The sequence below is a fragment of the Musca vetustissima genome, unplaced genomic scaffold, assembly GCF_032173495.1.
Source record: "Musca vetustissima isolate MV318-11 ecotype Yass unplaced genomic scaffold, APGP_CSIRO_Mvet_v1 utg31357, whole genome shotgun sequence".
NCBI lineage: Eukaryota > Metazoa > Arthropoda > Insecta > Diptera > Muscidae > Musca > Musca vetustissima.
Window position 1 is genome coordinate 63,202 of NW_026888830.1, and position 17,587 is coordinate 80,788.

The following is a 17,587-nucleotide window of genomic DNA, read 5'->3' on the forward strand; positions in this document are numbered from 1 at the left end:
CACCCACAGGCAGTAATTGGTTAGTTGTGCTCTCATAATTATTTTTATAAAAATCAGTAGATTTTTTTGTTTAATACTCTAGAAAAATAATTATTTTCTATTACCGTTTATATTAGTTGTAGTTGAACTTCACACGGCTATAGCTTATGATGATTTATTTTTTATATTATAAGGCTTTGGTTACGTTTATTATTTTTTTATTTATTCTTTTTCTTTTGTTATTATTGTTGTTGTCGTTTTAGCACAAAACACTGGTAAACACAACAGACACATTACACATCGCCGCGTCCAAAAAATCGCAGAACATAACAAAACCAACAACTACACCACCGACTTCAAAGGGGTACAACAGCAACAACAACGCCAGTGCGCCAAACAATCAAACCACCATCAACAACTACACAACGTAACGAACGCAGCAACACGAAACGACGTTAACGACGATACGAAATCACAGCGGGCACACAACCACTCACGACCGTTGACTTGATGTGACTGACGACTGCCAACTCTGGCTGAGTGTTTGAGAGGTTTTCGTTTGTTTGTGGTACGGTTGGATGGATGGTTGGTTGCATGAGGGGGCCCAGTCGGACTGAGCACGATGTGCTGATGTTCGCAATATATGTTTTACGACAAACGAAGTGTGTGTGTGAATTACAGTGGGGCATTTTTATCGCAAGCGATTGGATATAAGGAACTGCGAAAAATTGGCGACAATATGGATTCGAGCAATTGAAGGTAAGATTTTGAGAATTAAAATCCGTAAAGTTTAAAATGTATCTCCTTCAGAAGGTCCCCTATCGAAACAAGTATAAACGAAGTTAAGTTCGGCCGGAACGAACTTTTTATACCCTTCAAATCAATACCTAAAATCAATTAAAAATATAAATAGCTAGCCTAAAATTCCGAACAATGAAGGGTACCGTTATATGGGGGCTAACCCGAAACCTGGTCCAGCATTAATATGTTTTGGTAGGCATATGTTCTACCCAATGACAATTCTAAACACAAAATTGCAGCCGAAATTTAGAAGGTACCGTCATATGGGGGCGACCCAACATAGTGGACCAACATGGTAAGAACAGTATCAATGGATGTGCAAATTTTCAAAGCTCCGGTCATTCCACCTTCTGAAGGTTATCTATCGAAAAAGGTACTAAAGCTTCTGTCGATTGGTGTTCTATTAACAGAAGACCTTCCTGAATGTATGTAATGGGCAAAGATCTTCTAAGGTCGAAAGTTAGATATAGAAAATGTCATTTGTAAGGTCTTCTATAGACATAAGACCTGTTTGAAAACATTCTAAAATTTACTATCTCTACAGACGCTCTAAAGGTCAGATAAATACAGACGATCTTTTAAAATCTTCTAGACGCAGAATCTTTTGAATTAACTTTGGAGGTATAAGACATTCTGATGGTCCTCTATATATAGAATAAGGGGCTCTATATATAAAATACTTTTCAGAAGTTCGCTTTTTCTGGAGACCTATGACCTGACGAAGAAGTAAGACCCTCTTTTGGTGTTCTTTGGATAGACCTGTCTAAAGATCTTTCATAGCCGAAGGTCTTCTACAAACGGAGGATCTTCTGAAGGACCTTTTGAAATGTATTTATAGGCTGGTCTTTTCCGGGTATAGCTAGAAGACATCCTGAAGTTCCTATTAAGATTGAACGCATTCCGCAGACCTCATATGTCGAGAAGACGGCCTGGAGTTCTCATATAGCCAGAAGACCTTTTGTAGATTTTGTATGCAATTCGGAGACACAAGACCAAATAACAGATATTCTATAGCCAAAATCTTCTGTAGCTAGAAGTTCTTTTCATAGTATAGCTAGATGCTCTTTTTCTGGGCTTCAATAGTCATTAGACATTTGGAAGGCTTCTTATTACTGTATATGTAGAAGACCTGTCGCCAATAGAAGATATTCAATCCATAGAAAAAAGTATTGAAGATATCCTATTGACTACTGAAGATGGAAGACCTACAGAAGGTTTAATATAACTCGAAGACAATCTCAAGGTCTTTTATAGTCCGGAAGAAGATATTCAATCAATTCAAATACTACTGAAGATCTCCTTTTAACTACTGCAGATGGAAGACCTTCCGAAGGTCACACTGTAGAGATATCTAATATATCTCGATGATAACCTCCAGGAATTCTATAATCCGGAGACATTCAGCAGGTCTTCTATAACCCGACGACCTTCTGCAGGTCGTATACAACGAGAAGGAGGTTTTCAGTACATAGAATATCTCTAACAGGTCTTCTATATATAGTAGAGATTCTGTCTATGGTCAAAATTCCTTCCGAGGGTATTTTATAGCCAGAAGTATGGTTTCATGGTCAGAAGATATCTTGAAGGTCTCCTTAAGAAAAAGTATTCTGAAGGTCTTATAAAATCAGAAAACTTTCTACATGTCGTATATACCCACAGAAAAATCTTCAGCCCATATAAGACCTCCTACAGGTTTTATAAAGCCCGAAGACAATCTGCAGATCTACTGAACTACTACTGAAGATGGGAGATTATATATCTGTAGATATTCTACAAGTTTTATATAGCTTGAAGACAATATTCAGGTCATCTATAGCGCGGAGACATTCAGTAGGTATTCTATAGTCCGAAGGTAGCAAAAATAACTTGTTCAGGTCTCCTTTAGCAAAAAAATCGTAAAGGTCTTATAACATAGCCATAATGCCTTCTGCAGCTCCTGTAGACCCAGGCGAAGATTTTCAATCCATAGAAGATCTCCAACAAATCTTCTATAGCCAGTAGAAATTTTGCAGATCTATGGCCCGACGACACTCAGCAGGTCGTCTATAGCCAAAAATCCTTATGAAGATATTTTAGAGTCAGATGCTCTTTCCAGGGCTTCTATTGCCAGAACACATCTTGAAGATCTCCTTAAAAGTTCTGAAGATCTTACAATACCAGAAGACTTTCTACATGTCGTTTCTACCCATAAGAAAATCTTCAGTTTATATAAGACCTTTTCAGGTTTTATAAAAACCGGAGACAATCTGCAGATTTTCTATAGGCGGGAAATCACAGAGAATAAATTTAGTCCATAGAAGATTTTCTGAAGATCTCCTACGTGGAGTAGACATTTTGATCATTTTTGTCTACAGACGAGCCTTCTATATAAAGCAGGCATTCAGAAGGTTGTATGTAGCCGAAATATCATTCTGGACGTCTTCTTTGGACAGTAATCTTTCAGGTGGTATGAGTATACAGGTCTTCCGCTATATTAGGCCTCTAAAATGTCTACTGGGTCTAGACATTCAAGAGGAAGACTTTTTGCAGGTATTCTTTACCTAGATGATTGATATCCTGAATGAACATCCCCCGTAGGCCATCTATACACGCAATTGATTTTTAAGGTCTTCTTAGGACTTTAGAGAATCTCAAGAAATGTTCTTTTTCCATTGATGAATTATAGACGTCCTCGGATGGAATTTTATCTCTAGACAACATTTTTAGAAAAGCTTCTGTCTATAAAATACCTTTTTCTTATATAGTCGTATACCTTTTCTGCTGTAGAGGACCTTAAGATAAGTTCAGAAGTTAAGAAACTCCAAATCGCAAATAAAAGACGAGCTAAAATAGCTCCCTCTGAAAACAATCTGATGTCAGAAAAAATCGTCTGAAAGTCTTCTTTGAGCCCCCGGAAGATCTTCAATAGATAGAGGGCTTTCCATGGACAGAATAACTTTGAAAATCTTCTATGATTGATACAGAATATCCTCTAAAGTTAGAAGACTCTCCGATGGCATTTTAAATACAGATGATCTCTAAAGATTATCTATGACAATTAGAAATCCCTATCGACTGAAGATGTTCGAAACGTCTTGAAAGACTTATTTGGACCCCCTGAATGTCTTCAATATATAAAAGGTCTGAAGTTTTTTATAGGCATACAGCCAGAAAACCTTCTGAAGGTCTTCTATGGATGCAGAACTTTGAATGTATTTTATAAAAGAAGGTGTTATGAAGACGGAAAGTCCTTTAAAATTAGAATAGTTTCCGAAGGTAATATATTCTTCTTTTATATCTCTATAATATATTCTTCTTTTATATCGAGTCCTTATCAGAAAGAGATTTTTTGGTCTTCAAATATTTTTCAGAAAATGTGCTCATAAGATTTTAGATAGGGCCTCGAAGACATGAAATCGCTATTTGAATGTTTCTATCGTTGTTTTCTACTTTTGTCCGACCCTTGCTCAGGGTTACCAGCATAAAATTCATCACGTAAACTTGACCTTTCTCGAATTTTACCTTTCCAAGGCCAGATCATGAGTTCCAAACTGTCTACACAAAAAATCGTCTGTCTGTAGAACTTCTTTAGCCAAAGGTCTTCCATAGTCAGTTGACCTCGGTAAGTTCTCCGTTTTAAAAAATTCTTTAATCCATGAAAATGCGAATTTTTTTTATTCTTAGTGATATTTTTATTTTATTTTTTAGTTTTTAGTTGTTGTTGTTTGTTTTAATTTATACTTAATGAATACAATCGGAATGGGGGCTTAATACTTAATGGCTATTTAGTAATGTATAAAAAATGTATATATGTATATTAAATGTTAACAATTTATAATTAATATATAAAAATTTTACAAAATGTTCGGTAGATTTTTTTTCATTTTTCACACTAAATACTAAATTTACATAAAAAATACAGATTCGTAAAAATCGCCTTAAGAACTAAGAATTTTGTTTTGTTTTCTTCAATTAAAAAAATATATAAAAAAAATAATTATTTTTTGTATAAGAAATATTATAATACAGAAAAAAAAGAAAGAAGAAACTTTTGTTTACAATTTTTTGTTGTTGTTGTATTTGTTCAAAAGTTTTATGGACGGAAAAATTATTTGTCAAGTTTTTGCGAACAACAGCAACAACAGGCGGACAGATAAATATCCGTTTCTATCTTTTCCTTTTATCAAAAAAATACAAATCAAATAAAACTGTGGAAGAGGGTATGGCGCCCAATTGTTTGCCTTCTCATGAAACTTCAAAACAGTTCGTTTTTTTTCTAGTTTTTAATTAGCTATGAATGACGAATGACACACATACATATAAATATACTCTCTCAACTCAACTATGTAGCTATTAAAGTAATTAATATAAAAATGTTCTTTGTTGTTATTGTTATTTACAAAAATGTATAATATAAACGTTAATAGGTTTTGGAGATAGCGCATTTGAACTTGTTACACGAAACGACTCGACTTCCCTCTGTTTCGTTTCTCTAGCTGTGCATGGGTCCACGTGTTCGTGTCACTGGACCACTACCAGGTGGCAATCGATTACCCGGACGTTGATGTACAATGGCATAATGATCACTTTCCATAGGCACTGACCTTTAAGTAGGAGAAAATAAAAAAAAATAATTATGGAATTAATAAAATGATTTAAGACTTTAAAAAAGTGTTCCAGTTTTTTTTCAGTGTATTGCAGATAAGAATTCAGATGTGTTGTATCTCTTAGTTTCAGATTATTTTGTAGTTTAACTGATTGAAATGATGTGAATAAAAGTCATATTAAATTTTAGACAAACAATTTGTGAGTGATGGCTGTGAATAACTGCGAATTTCTTTATTAGAAACTGTGACGATGTTTAGATAAAATTGGTAGAGGTGACGGACAGAAAACTCGCATTTTAGAGTCAGTCATATTTTTTTATACCCTCCACCATAGTATGGAGGATATATTAATTTTGTCATTCCGTTTGTAACACATCGAAATATTCATTTCCGACCCTATAAAGTATATATATTCTTGATCAGGGTAAAATTCTAAGCCGATCTAGCCATGTCCGTCCGTCTGTTGTAATCACGCTATCTTCTGAAGGAATTGAGATAGGGTGCTGAAAATTTGCATAGGGTTGGTTGTCTTTTGTCTGCAGGCAGGTCAAGTTCGAAGATGGGATATATCGGTCCACCTTTAGGCATAGCTCCCATATAAGGTACGCCCAAATTTTCGGTATTTTGGGGTTCTTGACCGTGTTTTTCAACCAAATTCGCTGAAATTTGGTACGTTGGGTTCTTATTGGGTACTAAATGTCTCCACAAAAAATTATGAGTAAAGGTCGACTTTTTCTGGTAGCCCCCATATAACGGCACCTCCTAATATTCAGTATTTTGGGGATTTTGATCGTATTTTTCCACCGAATTGGCTGTAATTTAGTATTTTGAGTTCTTAATATGTACCAAATTTCTCCACAAAAAATTATGAATATAGGTCCATTATTTCGGGTAGCCCCCATATAAGAGTATCCCCAATATTCGGTATTTTGGGGTTCTTGAGCGCGTTTTTCAACCGAATTCGCTGCAATTTGGTATTTTGTAGTCGTATATGGTAACAAATCTCCCTACCAAAAATTATTTATATTCGCCCCCTTTTTGGGGTAGTCCCCATATAACCACCTTTTTTATATTAAAGTAGTTATCTAATTTCTTCCGCGTTTTGGGTTTGGTTCTAAGAGTCTGTCGTAATAATTTAACCTGCGGAGGATATCGAGATAAAGCTAGAACGTAAGGTTCTATAATGAACTATAAATGAACTATAACCCGCATTTAGGCCTAGCCCCTGTGTGGGAGGTATCAGAAGGAGTGGACCGATAGTACACATTTTCGAACCTGAACTAAGTTTGGAAGAAATAATAAGATAGGCACAGGTTGGATGAAATCTAAATTTCTGGTACATGGTTCACATTATGGTTTACATAATCGCGTTGTAGAAATGTCGGTGTAGGTACACTTTTTCGTATTTTCCCCACATTTTCATTTCAAATACCTGTCAGTATATCCAATGGAACTAGATGAATGGAAGAACTGGACCTAATACCGATAGTTCCTTTTGCAGAACAGTTCCTTTCAACTACAGTTTAATTCGGTTATAACGTCGCCGTATATTTCTGTCAATTTCGCCAGTCCCATCGTTTCGGATCGGACCCAATTGGAAATATTCTCCGGAGACCCCATAAAACATATATATTCTTAATCAGTATAAAATTCCATGTCGATTTAAAAATATCCATCAGTATGTCTGTCGAAATCACGATGGTAGTATATAACATTTCCTAACAAATTTCGCCATTTTGCGTTTGGACACGTTTTTTTCAAACATATTGGTTATGTTTTTTTTTTGCGGAAAACCTATCAGTAAAGGCTCAAGTTTCGGCGTAGAGCTTATGAATATGTTTTTCAACCGAATTTGTCATAATTTTATATTTTACATTTTTAATGGGTGCCAAATCTTCGTACCAAATATTTTCTGTGGCCCTTTGAGATGGATGGACTAAAAATACCTAAATACCTTTTATATGGGGGTTAAAAGGTATTTAGGTATTTTTAGTGTCCACCTCAACGGGTTAAGGATATACAGAGTTAGACCCGACCGAATTTAATGACATTTTTATTTATTCCTTCTTAATATAATCTGCAATAAATTGTGGATCAGATAAATAAAATTTCAGAACCCTCACTAAAGTTGTTGTCTATATGGAGATCGGAACAAATTTGTATTTCATATTCATATTCAATGGAAAAAGGGAAGCCACATTAAATATTATAATCGATCACTTATTCTATAATTTGAATTTATTACGAACTACGACCTTTGTAACACAAGCAGTCCTATTTAAAGGTTTTTTTGTTTCCCATATTTTTAGCATTGGATATTATCGAAGTCCCAATTTATTAATCCTAAGTAGATTTATATTGTCACACATTTGGGGAACTGCGGGATATATGAATGTTTGCTTTCTTTTTTCTCTCCCCAGAGTTTGTTATGCGCATAGAGGCATTTTCTTTATAGAGGAGCTACAAAAGGTCATCAGCCTATAGGGGACTTTCAATAGCCCATATACGGAAGATCTAATGTCCGTAGAAACTTCTGTCTACAAAATAGCTTCAGAGGAGCTTCATGCTTTCTTAGTCAGTATAACACCTTCAGGCGGCTTTTTGCCTATAAATGATGTTCGGAAGGTCTTTTGTCTATCAACTACCTTCTGAGAGTCTAATATATATTGAGAATTTTCAGAATGTCTTCTGTCCGTAGGGATAAATTGCCTACAGAAGATCTTCCATCCTCAGTCATATAATGGATGTTTTCTATTCACACTTAATCCACAACGATAATATAATTTTTATTTTATCATAGATTTTTGAACGTCGATCTGTATTGAGACGATCAATCAATGACTTAGAGTGTCTGTTTTTAACCTGACGCCTAAAAGTGTGCTAGATTTGTTAAAAACTATTATTAAAGTAGTTCAACATTCCATTGTTTCTTATGTTCAAATGTAGAGCCTCGGTAGAGGATGTACTTACTAGAAGGTGTGGATCTATAGGCGTATCTTTAGACATTACCAAGGTGTGGTAAAATTAGTAAAATGCACAAGGTTTTGAGTTAAATAAGATAGAATTTCTGATTTGATGTAGGCGAATACTCCGTTCGCTTCATACGAGGATTACAAATGTTCAACTTTTCGACTTAGGCAATTTTATTTGCGAGGTACTAGAATGGGTGGTGCGATATTATCTAACTTACAATTTGATATATATTCGAAAAAAAAAACATTTTACGAAGTGCATTGTTTAGTTAAAATTGGTTACTTTGTTCATGATTTCGTCTAAAGACATTTGGACTTAAAGCCGATATTTCTATAAGACACACTTTTGATCGTATACGAAATTTAATACCCTGTGGGATATAAATTAATTCGAATGAAAAGTAGGACCATTATTTTTTATAAAAAAATTCTCAGAAGATTTTATAGATAACACTATTTTAGAAAAAAAGAGAACCCTCAGAGGCTGAAATCGATTTTTATACCCTTCATCACACTGTGGTACAGGGTATGATGTCTTTGTGCATATGTTTGTAACAGGGAAAAATAATCGGGATAGACCCATGGTTCCTTTTGAGAATATGCATAGAATCATTTTCTAAGTCGATTTATGCATGTCCGTCCGTCTGTCGCATTTATGATCCGTATTGGATGAAATTTGTCACAGCTCATTTGTTTGGCCCAAGGACGAACCCTATTGAAATTGGGAAAAATCGGTTCAGATTTAGATATAGCTCCCATATATATTTTCGTCCGATTTTTACCAAATGAAATCTTGCACAAGGTACCGAAATTAGTATAGACTAACGTGTGCCAAGTTTTATTGAAATCGGTTCAGATTTAGATAAAGCTCCCATATATATGTTCGTCCGATTTCAAGCATATTGTGCACCAAAGAGACAAATTTAAGGAGATAGGCAAATTTTGCACAACCTACTGAAGTTAGGAAAGCCTAACATGCAAAGGTTGTGCAGAGTTTGGTTCGGATACTCCGTTCGGATGATGTTATAAAATTCATTTTCAGCAAAATGTTGACCATTTTGTGGGGGAGGTACCAGAAGGCGTGGACCGATATTCCCATTCTCTGAACCTAAACTAATGTTGGAAGAAATATTACGATGCGCAAAATTTGGATTAAACTGGAGTTACTCCCTTCGAGAGTTATAGTGTGCACCAGCTAGACGGATGAACATTTGTTTAAAAATAACCGACTCGTATGTAGATCGACTCCAAATTGTCTGAAACGAATGTGGTCCAAAGAAGCATGGGGTCTAAAACAAATACACCCTCATTAGCCATAAGGCTGAGGGTATAAATATACAGTTCTTAGTGACCAACATAGAAACATTCACTGATCGAGGAGCTGAGGGCAGATTATTTCTATTGATATGTTGGGTCAACATCAAGGTCCAAATTAATTGTGATAAGAGTCTATGAACTTTGTTGAAAATAATTAATATGGGTCCAGGTTGTCTATAAATCACATGTTTTCGTATAATCTGACTTGTGGAAATTTTAATGTGTATGTATATGTGACATGTATGAATCTTTTCTATTAGAGATGAGGGAGGTTAAATTAGTAACATATGTATGTAAATTTTGTAAAAAATCATTCATTCATAAATACCTACATAAAATATTTTTAAGCGTCAAATGTGCCAAAAACATAATGGTCGGGACAGTTATAAAGCATGCAAATTGACTTGCGGGCAGTGTATGTTTGTATTTCATGTTGTTGTAGGGACATTTGACATGATGGTGATGATGATGTTTGTTTTTGTCTCATTTCCAGCCAAATAGAGTATCGAAAGATAGGGTAGGACAATGTATGTATGTAGGGTGACATAAATATTCCAATTTCCGTATAACATGCTGATGTAGGGTGACTATATGTTCATATAAATCATTGCTACTGCAGAATAGGCCCACCAGGGGACAGGCCGAAAATTCGATGGGCAAGCAATTTGGTGGCCAGCATTAGCAGAGATCATCGTCATCATCATTCATTTTGGAGTAGCCACGTACGCGTATATGTGAAGAGAGTATGTATGTATGTCATATTATGTTGTATGTAGCATAGCATAACTGTGTATGGAGTTCATAGAAAAGGGATTTGTTGTAGTTGTTGTTGCACATGTTCTTGTTGTTGTTTTCGTTTTTTTGTTGTGGTTTTCTTTTGTGATGGGCTTTAGATTTTGTTTTCATTTTTTTAGTATCTATCAGACCTATTGGAATGTATGGTTGAACCGCCGCTGGTATAACCTTTGTGCGCATCACGTCCATGCAGCGAATATCTTGAACCATATTGGCTACCATGCCAACTTCTGTAGGGATCGTATTCTTCAATGATGGAGGGCTCTTTTTCGATTATCTGCAAAAAAAAAAAAAAACAACAATTGCAATAAATAAATTACGTAAAAATTAGAAAATAATTAGAAAAGGGAATCTCGGATAACGGTTCTGCCATACCTCTGTATTGGCACAGCTGCAGCTCATGGCAGTGCATAGGAATATGTTCATCAACAACATAATAAGGAATAGAACACCAAGGGTAATGGCCAACCATAGCAGCCAAGTGGGTCGAATGCCATCTTCACAGTCGACAGTTGTGTCTGCAGGAAAGAGAAGAAGAAAAACGAAGAGAAATAAAACGGGATTTAGATCAGAAAACAATTATTAGGTTAAGGTTTGAACTTACAAGGCGCCTTGGCGGGATCCAAAACAAATACTGTTGTACCGGCAATACTTGAACCCTCTTCATTGGGATGGACTTTACGATTACCACCTTTGGTTCCGCCGGCACCACCAACTCCAGCCACCGCAATTTGACTGCAATCTTCATCTTCAACACAGGGACCATAGCATTGGATCACATCACATTGTAAATGGACTTCGGAACCTATTTTGGGGGAAAGGCATACATTACAATTTTGATTATTTGAGAACATTTATCGAACTTACCTTCAGGGAATTTGAACATAGATCTAAGGGTAGCTTCGGCATAGTTACCATCTGGACTTGGCACAAAACGTGAAATAATTTCTCCATCCAAGGGACATCTGAAAAGGAGAATATAGTTTTTTTGTTTAAATAAATTGTAATAGAAATATATTCCTCTCGGGAATTTACCCTCTCTCATCAATCAAGGGAAGACTGAGATTCTTTTTGTCGAAAGCCATACAGTTGCCAACCTTAATGCCATGGGTACCTAAAATGATAATGAAATATTAAATTATATGCATATTTGTTTGCAGAAAAAGTAATAGAAAAGTGAGTAGTCGTCGGGAACTGCTTCAAAATAGGCTGCATTGCAATTCAAGTCCCCATTACAGAGGATCCATACTATTTAATACTCTTACACAGAAAAAATTAATGAATATTTTCATAATTCCATTCATAGTTGTTTTCCTATTGTATCTCACTTAGTATAAGAGTAAAATTTCTTATAATCGTGAGAACGCCACTCTTTTCTCAAAATGTATGTAAATGTTTCATTAATATCAAAACTATTTTCTTTCTATTCCTTTACCACTATTTACGCTCAGTTGTTATTCTCTTTGTTTCCTATATATTTCTCCCAACAAAAAAATAAAAACACCACTCACTGTTCGTCTGTGTTTAGTTTTGACAATCCGTCTCTCTCCTCACTTGGTGGTTGTTAGTTTTGTAATCGTGTGTTTCTGTCCACTTACTCGATTGTGAGTAGTTTAGCATTTCATTGTTTGTTTATTTCAGACACTGCACTATTATAAAATTCGCATATGTATTTTCCAAATTATTACGATATAAATATCCGATATAATATGTCAAGCAAGTGTTGATTCGAGCAACATAACCTTCCGAGTGCTTAACATTGTTATATGTGATGATTATTCCAATAGTGACTTAACATGCGAACATGGATGCCCATAAGAGAACGAGACAAGAACAAAAAGGAAAATCACAACTACAGAAAGCCATAGAAAAATTACCACAATGCAAACACACTCCATAGTTGATTTTTTCTCCCTCTCTGACCAGATACCAGTATTTAATGTTTTATGAATTACTTTCATAAAATGCAGAAACCCGGACATTGACAACACTTTCCTAACGCTTTTCATATAATATATGAATTATATTTTTATAAAATGTATATATTTAAATAAAAGCTCAAGGTTAAGGTTATATAGAAAGTAATTTAGACTGTTGAAAAACCTACTAAAGTTCGGATAGCCATATACTTTATCTCCTCCACTATAGGGATCTATAAAAATATATAAATTCTTGTGGTACTTGAATATTGAAGCTATATGACTTAGTTGTACACTTTTCTGGGAGAATCGATATTGGCAATTTCGGTTAGGAGATCTTTTAACCTCTGAGAACCCGAAATGCCAAAAAAAGTGGAATCCTTATAAGGCTCCCACTACTTGTAGATATGTCTAGATATCAAATATATGGATCAGTATAGTTATATGGGCTTTTTGTCAAAACATAGACCCATATTGAAAATTTTCTGTAAGAAGTTATTTTATCCTGCAATTTGGAATTCCAAACTGTCACTTACAGACATTTTCCTTAGAAAATGTCGCTTAGGCTTTCAATGGACTTTCTGTCAGGAGGCTTTTCATTATCTTAACCATTGGAATGCCTAACTATAGGCACATCGGTTGGAAAATGTGTCTACAATTATTAAAAGAGGTTTGTAAAATACGGCAAATACATTTTATGAAGGCTATGAGTGGATAATGTCCTAGTGAAGGAGTAAACAACTCTTTTAGAGTGATTTTCGAAGATTTGCAAAAATATGCTTACATCCCTTTTCCGGTAAATCTACCGGCATCAATAATCTACCTCGGCATCAACACATGAGTATATGACAAACCGGGATTGGCAGAACATGGCGCCACCCAGAGGAAATTGGCAACATTAAATAAGCAAGGATACCAACCAATGCACTAAATCGCAACGAAGCAGAAAACGTTATTTCTATGTGCATTCGAAGTCCCCTGACATTCTAATAACCAACCTCGGCCTCAACACATGAGAGAATAACAGGAGAATGACATCACTTTCCGGGAAAAATGGCAACACTAAATAAGCAAGGGCCCCAACCACTGTACCAAATTCAAGGATATGTTGTTCCTAGGCAAAGATAGATGACAGGCCCATCACCTAGGACAGGCTAACAATAATAATGAAATTTATATGTAATTGTGAAATGAGTTTACAGCCTTAAGGTCGAAAGACTTGTTAATATGAAATATAAATAAAAGCGTCAGACGGTGTTCATAACAGATACGTACCCTCAGCCTACGGTTTGCAGAGGTGTTAGGTATTACACACAGTTTTTATTATTCGCTTTATAAAAGGCAACTTGAAATAAATTTTGAAGAAATATTGCGACATGTAAAGTTTGGAAGAAGTCGCTTAGCCTCTTCGGCCAGACACGTAGACGGACGAACATTTGTAAATCGACTCCAAATTGTATGAAACGGATTTGGCCCCAAAGAAACATTTGGTCTAAAACCAATATTTTGATGAGGCACATTTTTACCCCAGCAAATTATATATGTACCCTTATAAGTCATTAGGCTGAGGGTATAAAAACGGGAAAAATCGTCTTATTTCATTACACGTTTATAATATCACACGTAACAAATCATGGAACTATGCGTATGAACCCAATAAAAAAGCAAAATTGTTCGTGGAAGATGCCCTTCGAATGAAAATGTGGTCACGTAGGATGTTCAACTCTCAAGAGAAGACTGAAATCCGTACGTGTTTGAAAATGTGGAATTGATGGAACATTCGCCGTTCAGCCCCCCCAGCGACTCCTCAATGTGTGCAAAGGATATTATTGTATCAAAACACTTCTTATGGATCCTTTAAAATATATTGACATTAGAACTTCAATTCTTATTGACCTATAGCTTCTTTCAGATCTATTTACAGCTGAATTGGTTTCTGAGATTATTTGCTCGGCTCCTCTTCTAATTACATACTCTATTTATTTCGTTTCAGGTATATGTGCATATTTTTAAACAACAAGGACATCTTCATTTATTATAAGGGTAAGTAAATCGTTTTTTCTATATAAAAGTTAACATTTCATATCTAGAATATATTTATCATATATATGTCTTCGAATTCAAATTTATATTTTATCCAAAGACATGTTATAACATTTGTACAACTAACTGTGGATATTTTGTCAATTCAGACAATCTGTATACGTCCGATGTTATAATTTCCAATTTGTGGTATTTAAATTAATGTATTTCTTCAAGACCTCCGACGATGTGAAAGCGAAAGTTAAACTAGAAAATCTATTTATTTAGAATATTACATTTGACTTTCTACATTCTTAGGTTAATATTTTAGCCTTTGGTGTATTAAATTTAGTTCAAAGGTATTAAAAACATCTTCAAATCTCAGTCAAAAAACATCGCTAATTATCTAACTTAGCTGGCAGGTTATTATTGCTTTGTGACAATGGGAAATTACCAAAATGACAAGGTTGTCTTATTGTTAGCATAATATGCTCTGGAACATTAAGATTAAAAAAAAAAACAATCATATGCTCATTAAGTTAATTATACTAAACAAATATTTTGTGGCGTAGGTCGATTAACATTTCTTTTGTTTTGGCTCAATACCAGAGTGCGAAGAATGATTAAAATACGCTCTTTCTCACGAATGGTCACGGGCGAGAATTCGAATGTTTTTAATTTATCGCGAATGATAAAGTTACATTGAATGCACAAGCATTTGCATTCTCTCGCAAATGTTCGCATTGTACGAAAAATCACGAACGATTAAATTTCGCTGCAAGCGTCGTCGATTCATTTGTTGCTGAAGAACATTCTCAGTTTTGAAAAACTCAAAAAACAAATGTTCCCAAATGCTCGCGAGCACTTTTAAATACAACAACAAACTAAAAAATTACATAAAAACACACACACACACAACGAATGAATGTGTGTGATGCAGAAAGTGTGTGGAATAACAAAATACATGTCCAACGACTATTAGGTCACGAACGTTTGTTGTTTCTGTTGTTGCTGTTTTGAGCATTCGCGAGAATTCGGGAATGTTTGTTTTTATTCCTGAGAGAATGTCAGAAAGAATTTCAACCACCAAACGAAACGAACGATCCTTGTTGTGTGCACTCGTTTGTTATGTGTGTGCGAACATTCTTTGGCGAATGATCGCTTGGTAAAGAATTTATCGCCATAAATTCATTCTTAAAATGAGCACAAAACGAAAAGAATGTATTTTGAATCATTCGCGACCGAATTTTTGCGCACCCTGCTCAATACACATTTTTGGAGTATATTATAAAAATTCGACTTGCAGTCCATTTTTTTTTCTTTTATTTATTTGAGTATATGAGAAAAAGAAATTACAATGAGGTTAAATATAGACGTCAAAGAACGATTATAATTTGCTATATATATTTTTATTTTTTTAAAATTAAATAAAAAATTTTTGCAAATTTTTGAAGGAATGACAATCGTTTAGCTTTAAGTATGGTGGAACCGAACTTATAACGTTAATTTTCGAACGAATTATATATCTGATATTGTTAATGTTAAGGCTATTGAGTGTAGGGTAGACTGGGACAGCTTCGGCATTGGGGCATTGGGATTGATAAAAAATGAAAAAACTATAGAAATTTCCTTTGGAGTAGATTTGGCATTTTAAAGTGAGGTACAATCGGTCATATACAGAAAGTGCTATTTTATTCCCTTTTTTCTTTAAAATCCTTTAATATCGTTCGAAATTACACATATAAAACCAAACGTGCTTTCATAAACGAAAATGTGATAGAAAACCGCTATTTCTGATGGTGTGTGTGGCTTTGAGACGTCAACGTCAGCCGCTAGAAAATATAGCCTTAAAAGTCAAACATTGAGACGCATATTGAAATAAAGTAGAACCTTTAGAGAATCTGAATTCCAACCAGACTGATAGCAATAATAATTATCAGGCTATGTCTATGAGTGCCTAATATGTCCCTACATTTTCAATGTAGGACATGGACCTCTTCATTTTAGGCATATTAACGGTTCAAAATAAATTTCCAGCTGAATTGGCAGCAATTTTGTATTGCAGGTTCTATAGTTTTATATTTTGGCATAGCTACCTCATTAAGGGCCTGTCTATTTTAAGTACGCGTTTTTCACGCGTTTCCTTTTTCAAACTATGTGTATGCTATTTGCCATTTCGAGTCTCAAGGGACAAATGTGTGTTCCATGCTCTATGCTCAACCCTTATAATTCAATTCCTCACCACTCTTGGTATATTAAGAGGCCTGAAAATTTTTTTCCAGCCGAAGTGACTACTATTTGAGATTTCGGATACTTAATAGAGCTCTTAATACATTAATATTAGTCCGTTTCACGTTTTGACATATCATCAATCTTATACTATCTCCAAATATTCTGAATTTTTTAGCCAGATTTTCCAACCGAAGGAGCTGTGAATTGGTATTTCGGGTTATTGGACAGTGGTTTACATAGTCTATACTTAAATGACCAATATAAGCACATATTTTGATATAAACCCAATACAATGGTCCCGACCTATTTTAGACATTTTTAAGCTTTTATCCACATATTCACACCAAATTTAATGTAGCAAGGTATTCTGGGTTCTCGGCGGTTGATAACATAGCCCCTAATAAAGTCTCGACCTACTTTAAGTATTTTTAATGATTTCACCACATTTTCTCACCAAAGTGGCGGTAATTTGTCATCCCGGATTCCTGATGAATAACTTCTACTCAGAAACTACTCAATAGACGTACTGCACCATTTTAGATATTTTGAGGTTTCTGCACCGAAGAAATATACTTCTTCTTAGGAAATTGTCAATATTCATGTTTTGATATAGCCCCTATACAAAGGTTCCGCTTAATTTTTGCTTTAGTTTGCTTTGTCATCATTTTCCAACCAAAGGGACTAAAAGGTTCTTAGAGGGTGAACCAATCTTTCCAGAAAAACATTTTCACACGAATGTGGCAGTCTCGATAACTGGCGAATAAAATACCTCTTCTCACATATTTTTCAATTTGAGGCATTTTATGGTCTTTAGCGCCTTTTCCAACCGAAGTTTTTGGAGATTGCCAAAAAATTGTGCATAATTTTTTCCCTGGTAGGTATAGAAGTCGGTCAACTTTTTTTACTTGGTTTACATCGGATACGATTTTATATGGATGTATATTACTGTTCGACCAGATTTTGG

General features: G+C 35.0%; 1 protein-coding gene across 1 annotated transcript in view; it reads right to left on the reverse strand.

The window, feature by feature from the left end:
* Window positions 1-5,250: 5,250 nt before the first annotated feature.
* The window catches only part of LOC133336622 (uncharacterized), a 50,773-nt gene continuing 38,436 nt past the window's right edge, over window positions 5,251-17,587 (reverse strand). The window contains exons 5-10 of the mRNA XM_061544903.1: window positions 11,486-11,564; window positions 11,318-11,415; window positions 11,055-11,255; window positions 10,826-10,968; window positions 10,582-10,727; window positions 5,251-5,363 (exon numbers count right to left, since the gene is read on the reverse strand). Of these exons, the coding sequence (XP_061400887.1) occupies window positions 5,252-5,363; window positions 10,582-10,727; window positions 10,826-10,968; window positions 11,055-11,255; window positions 11,318-11,415; window positions 11,486-11,564 (779 nt within the window). The 3' untranslated portion in view covers window position 5,251. The remainder of the gene's footprint in view (window positions 5,364-10,581; window positions 10,728-10,825; window positions 10,969-11,054; window positions 11,256-11,317; window positions 11,416-11,485; window positions 11,565-17,587) is intronic.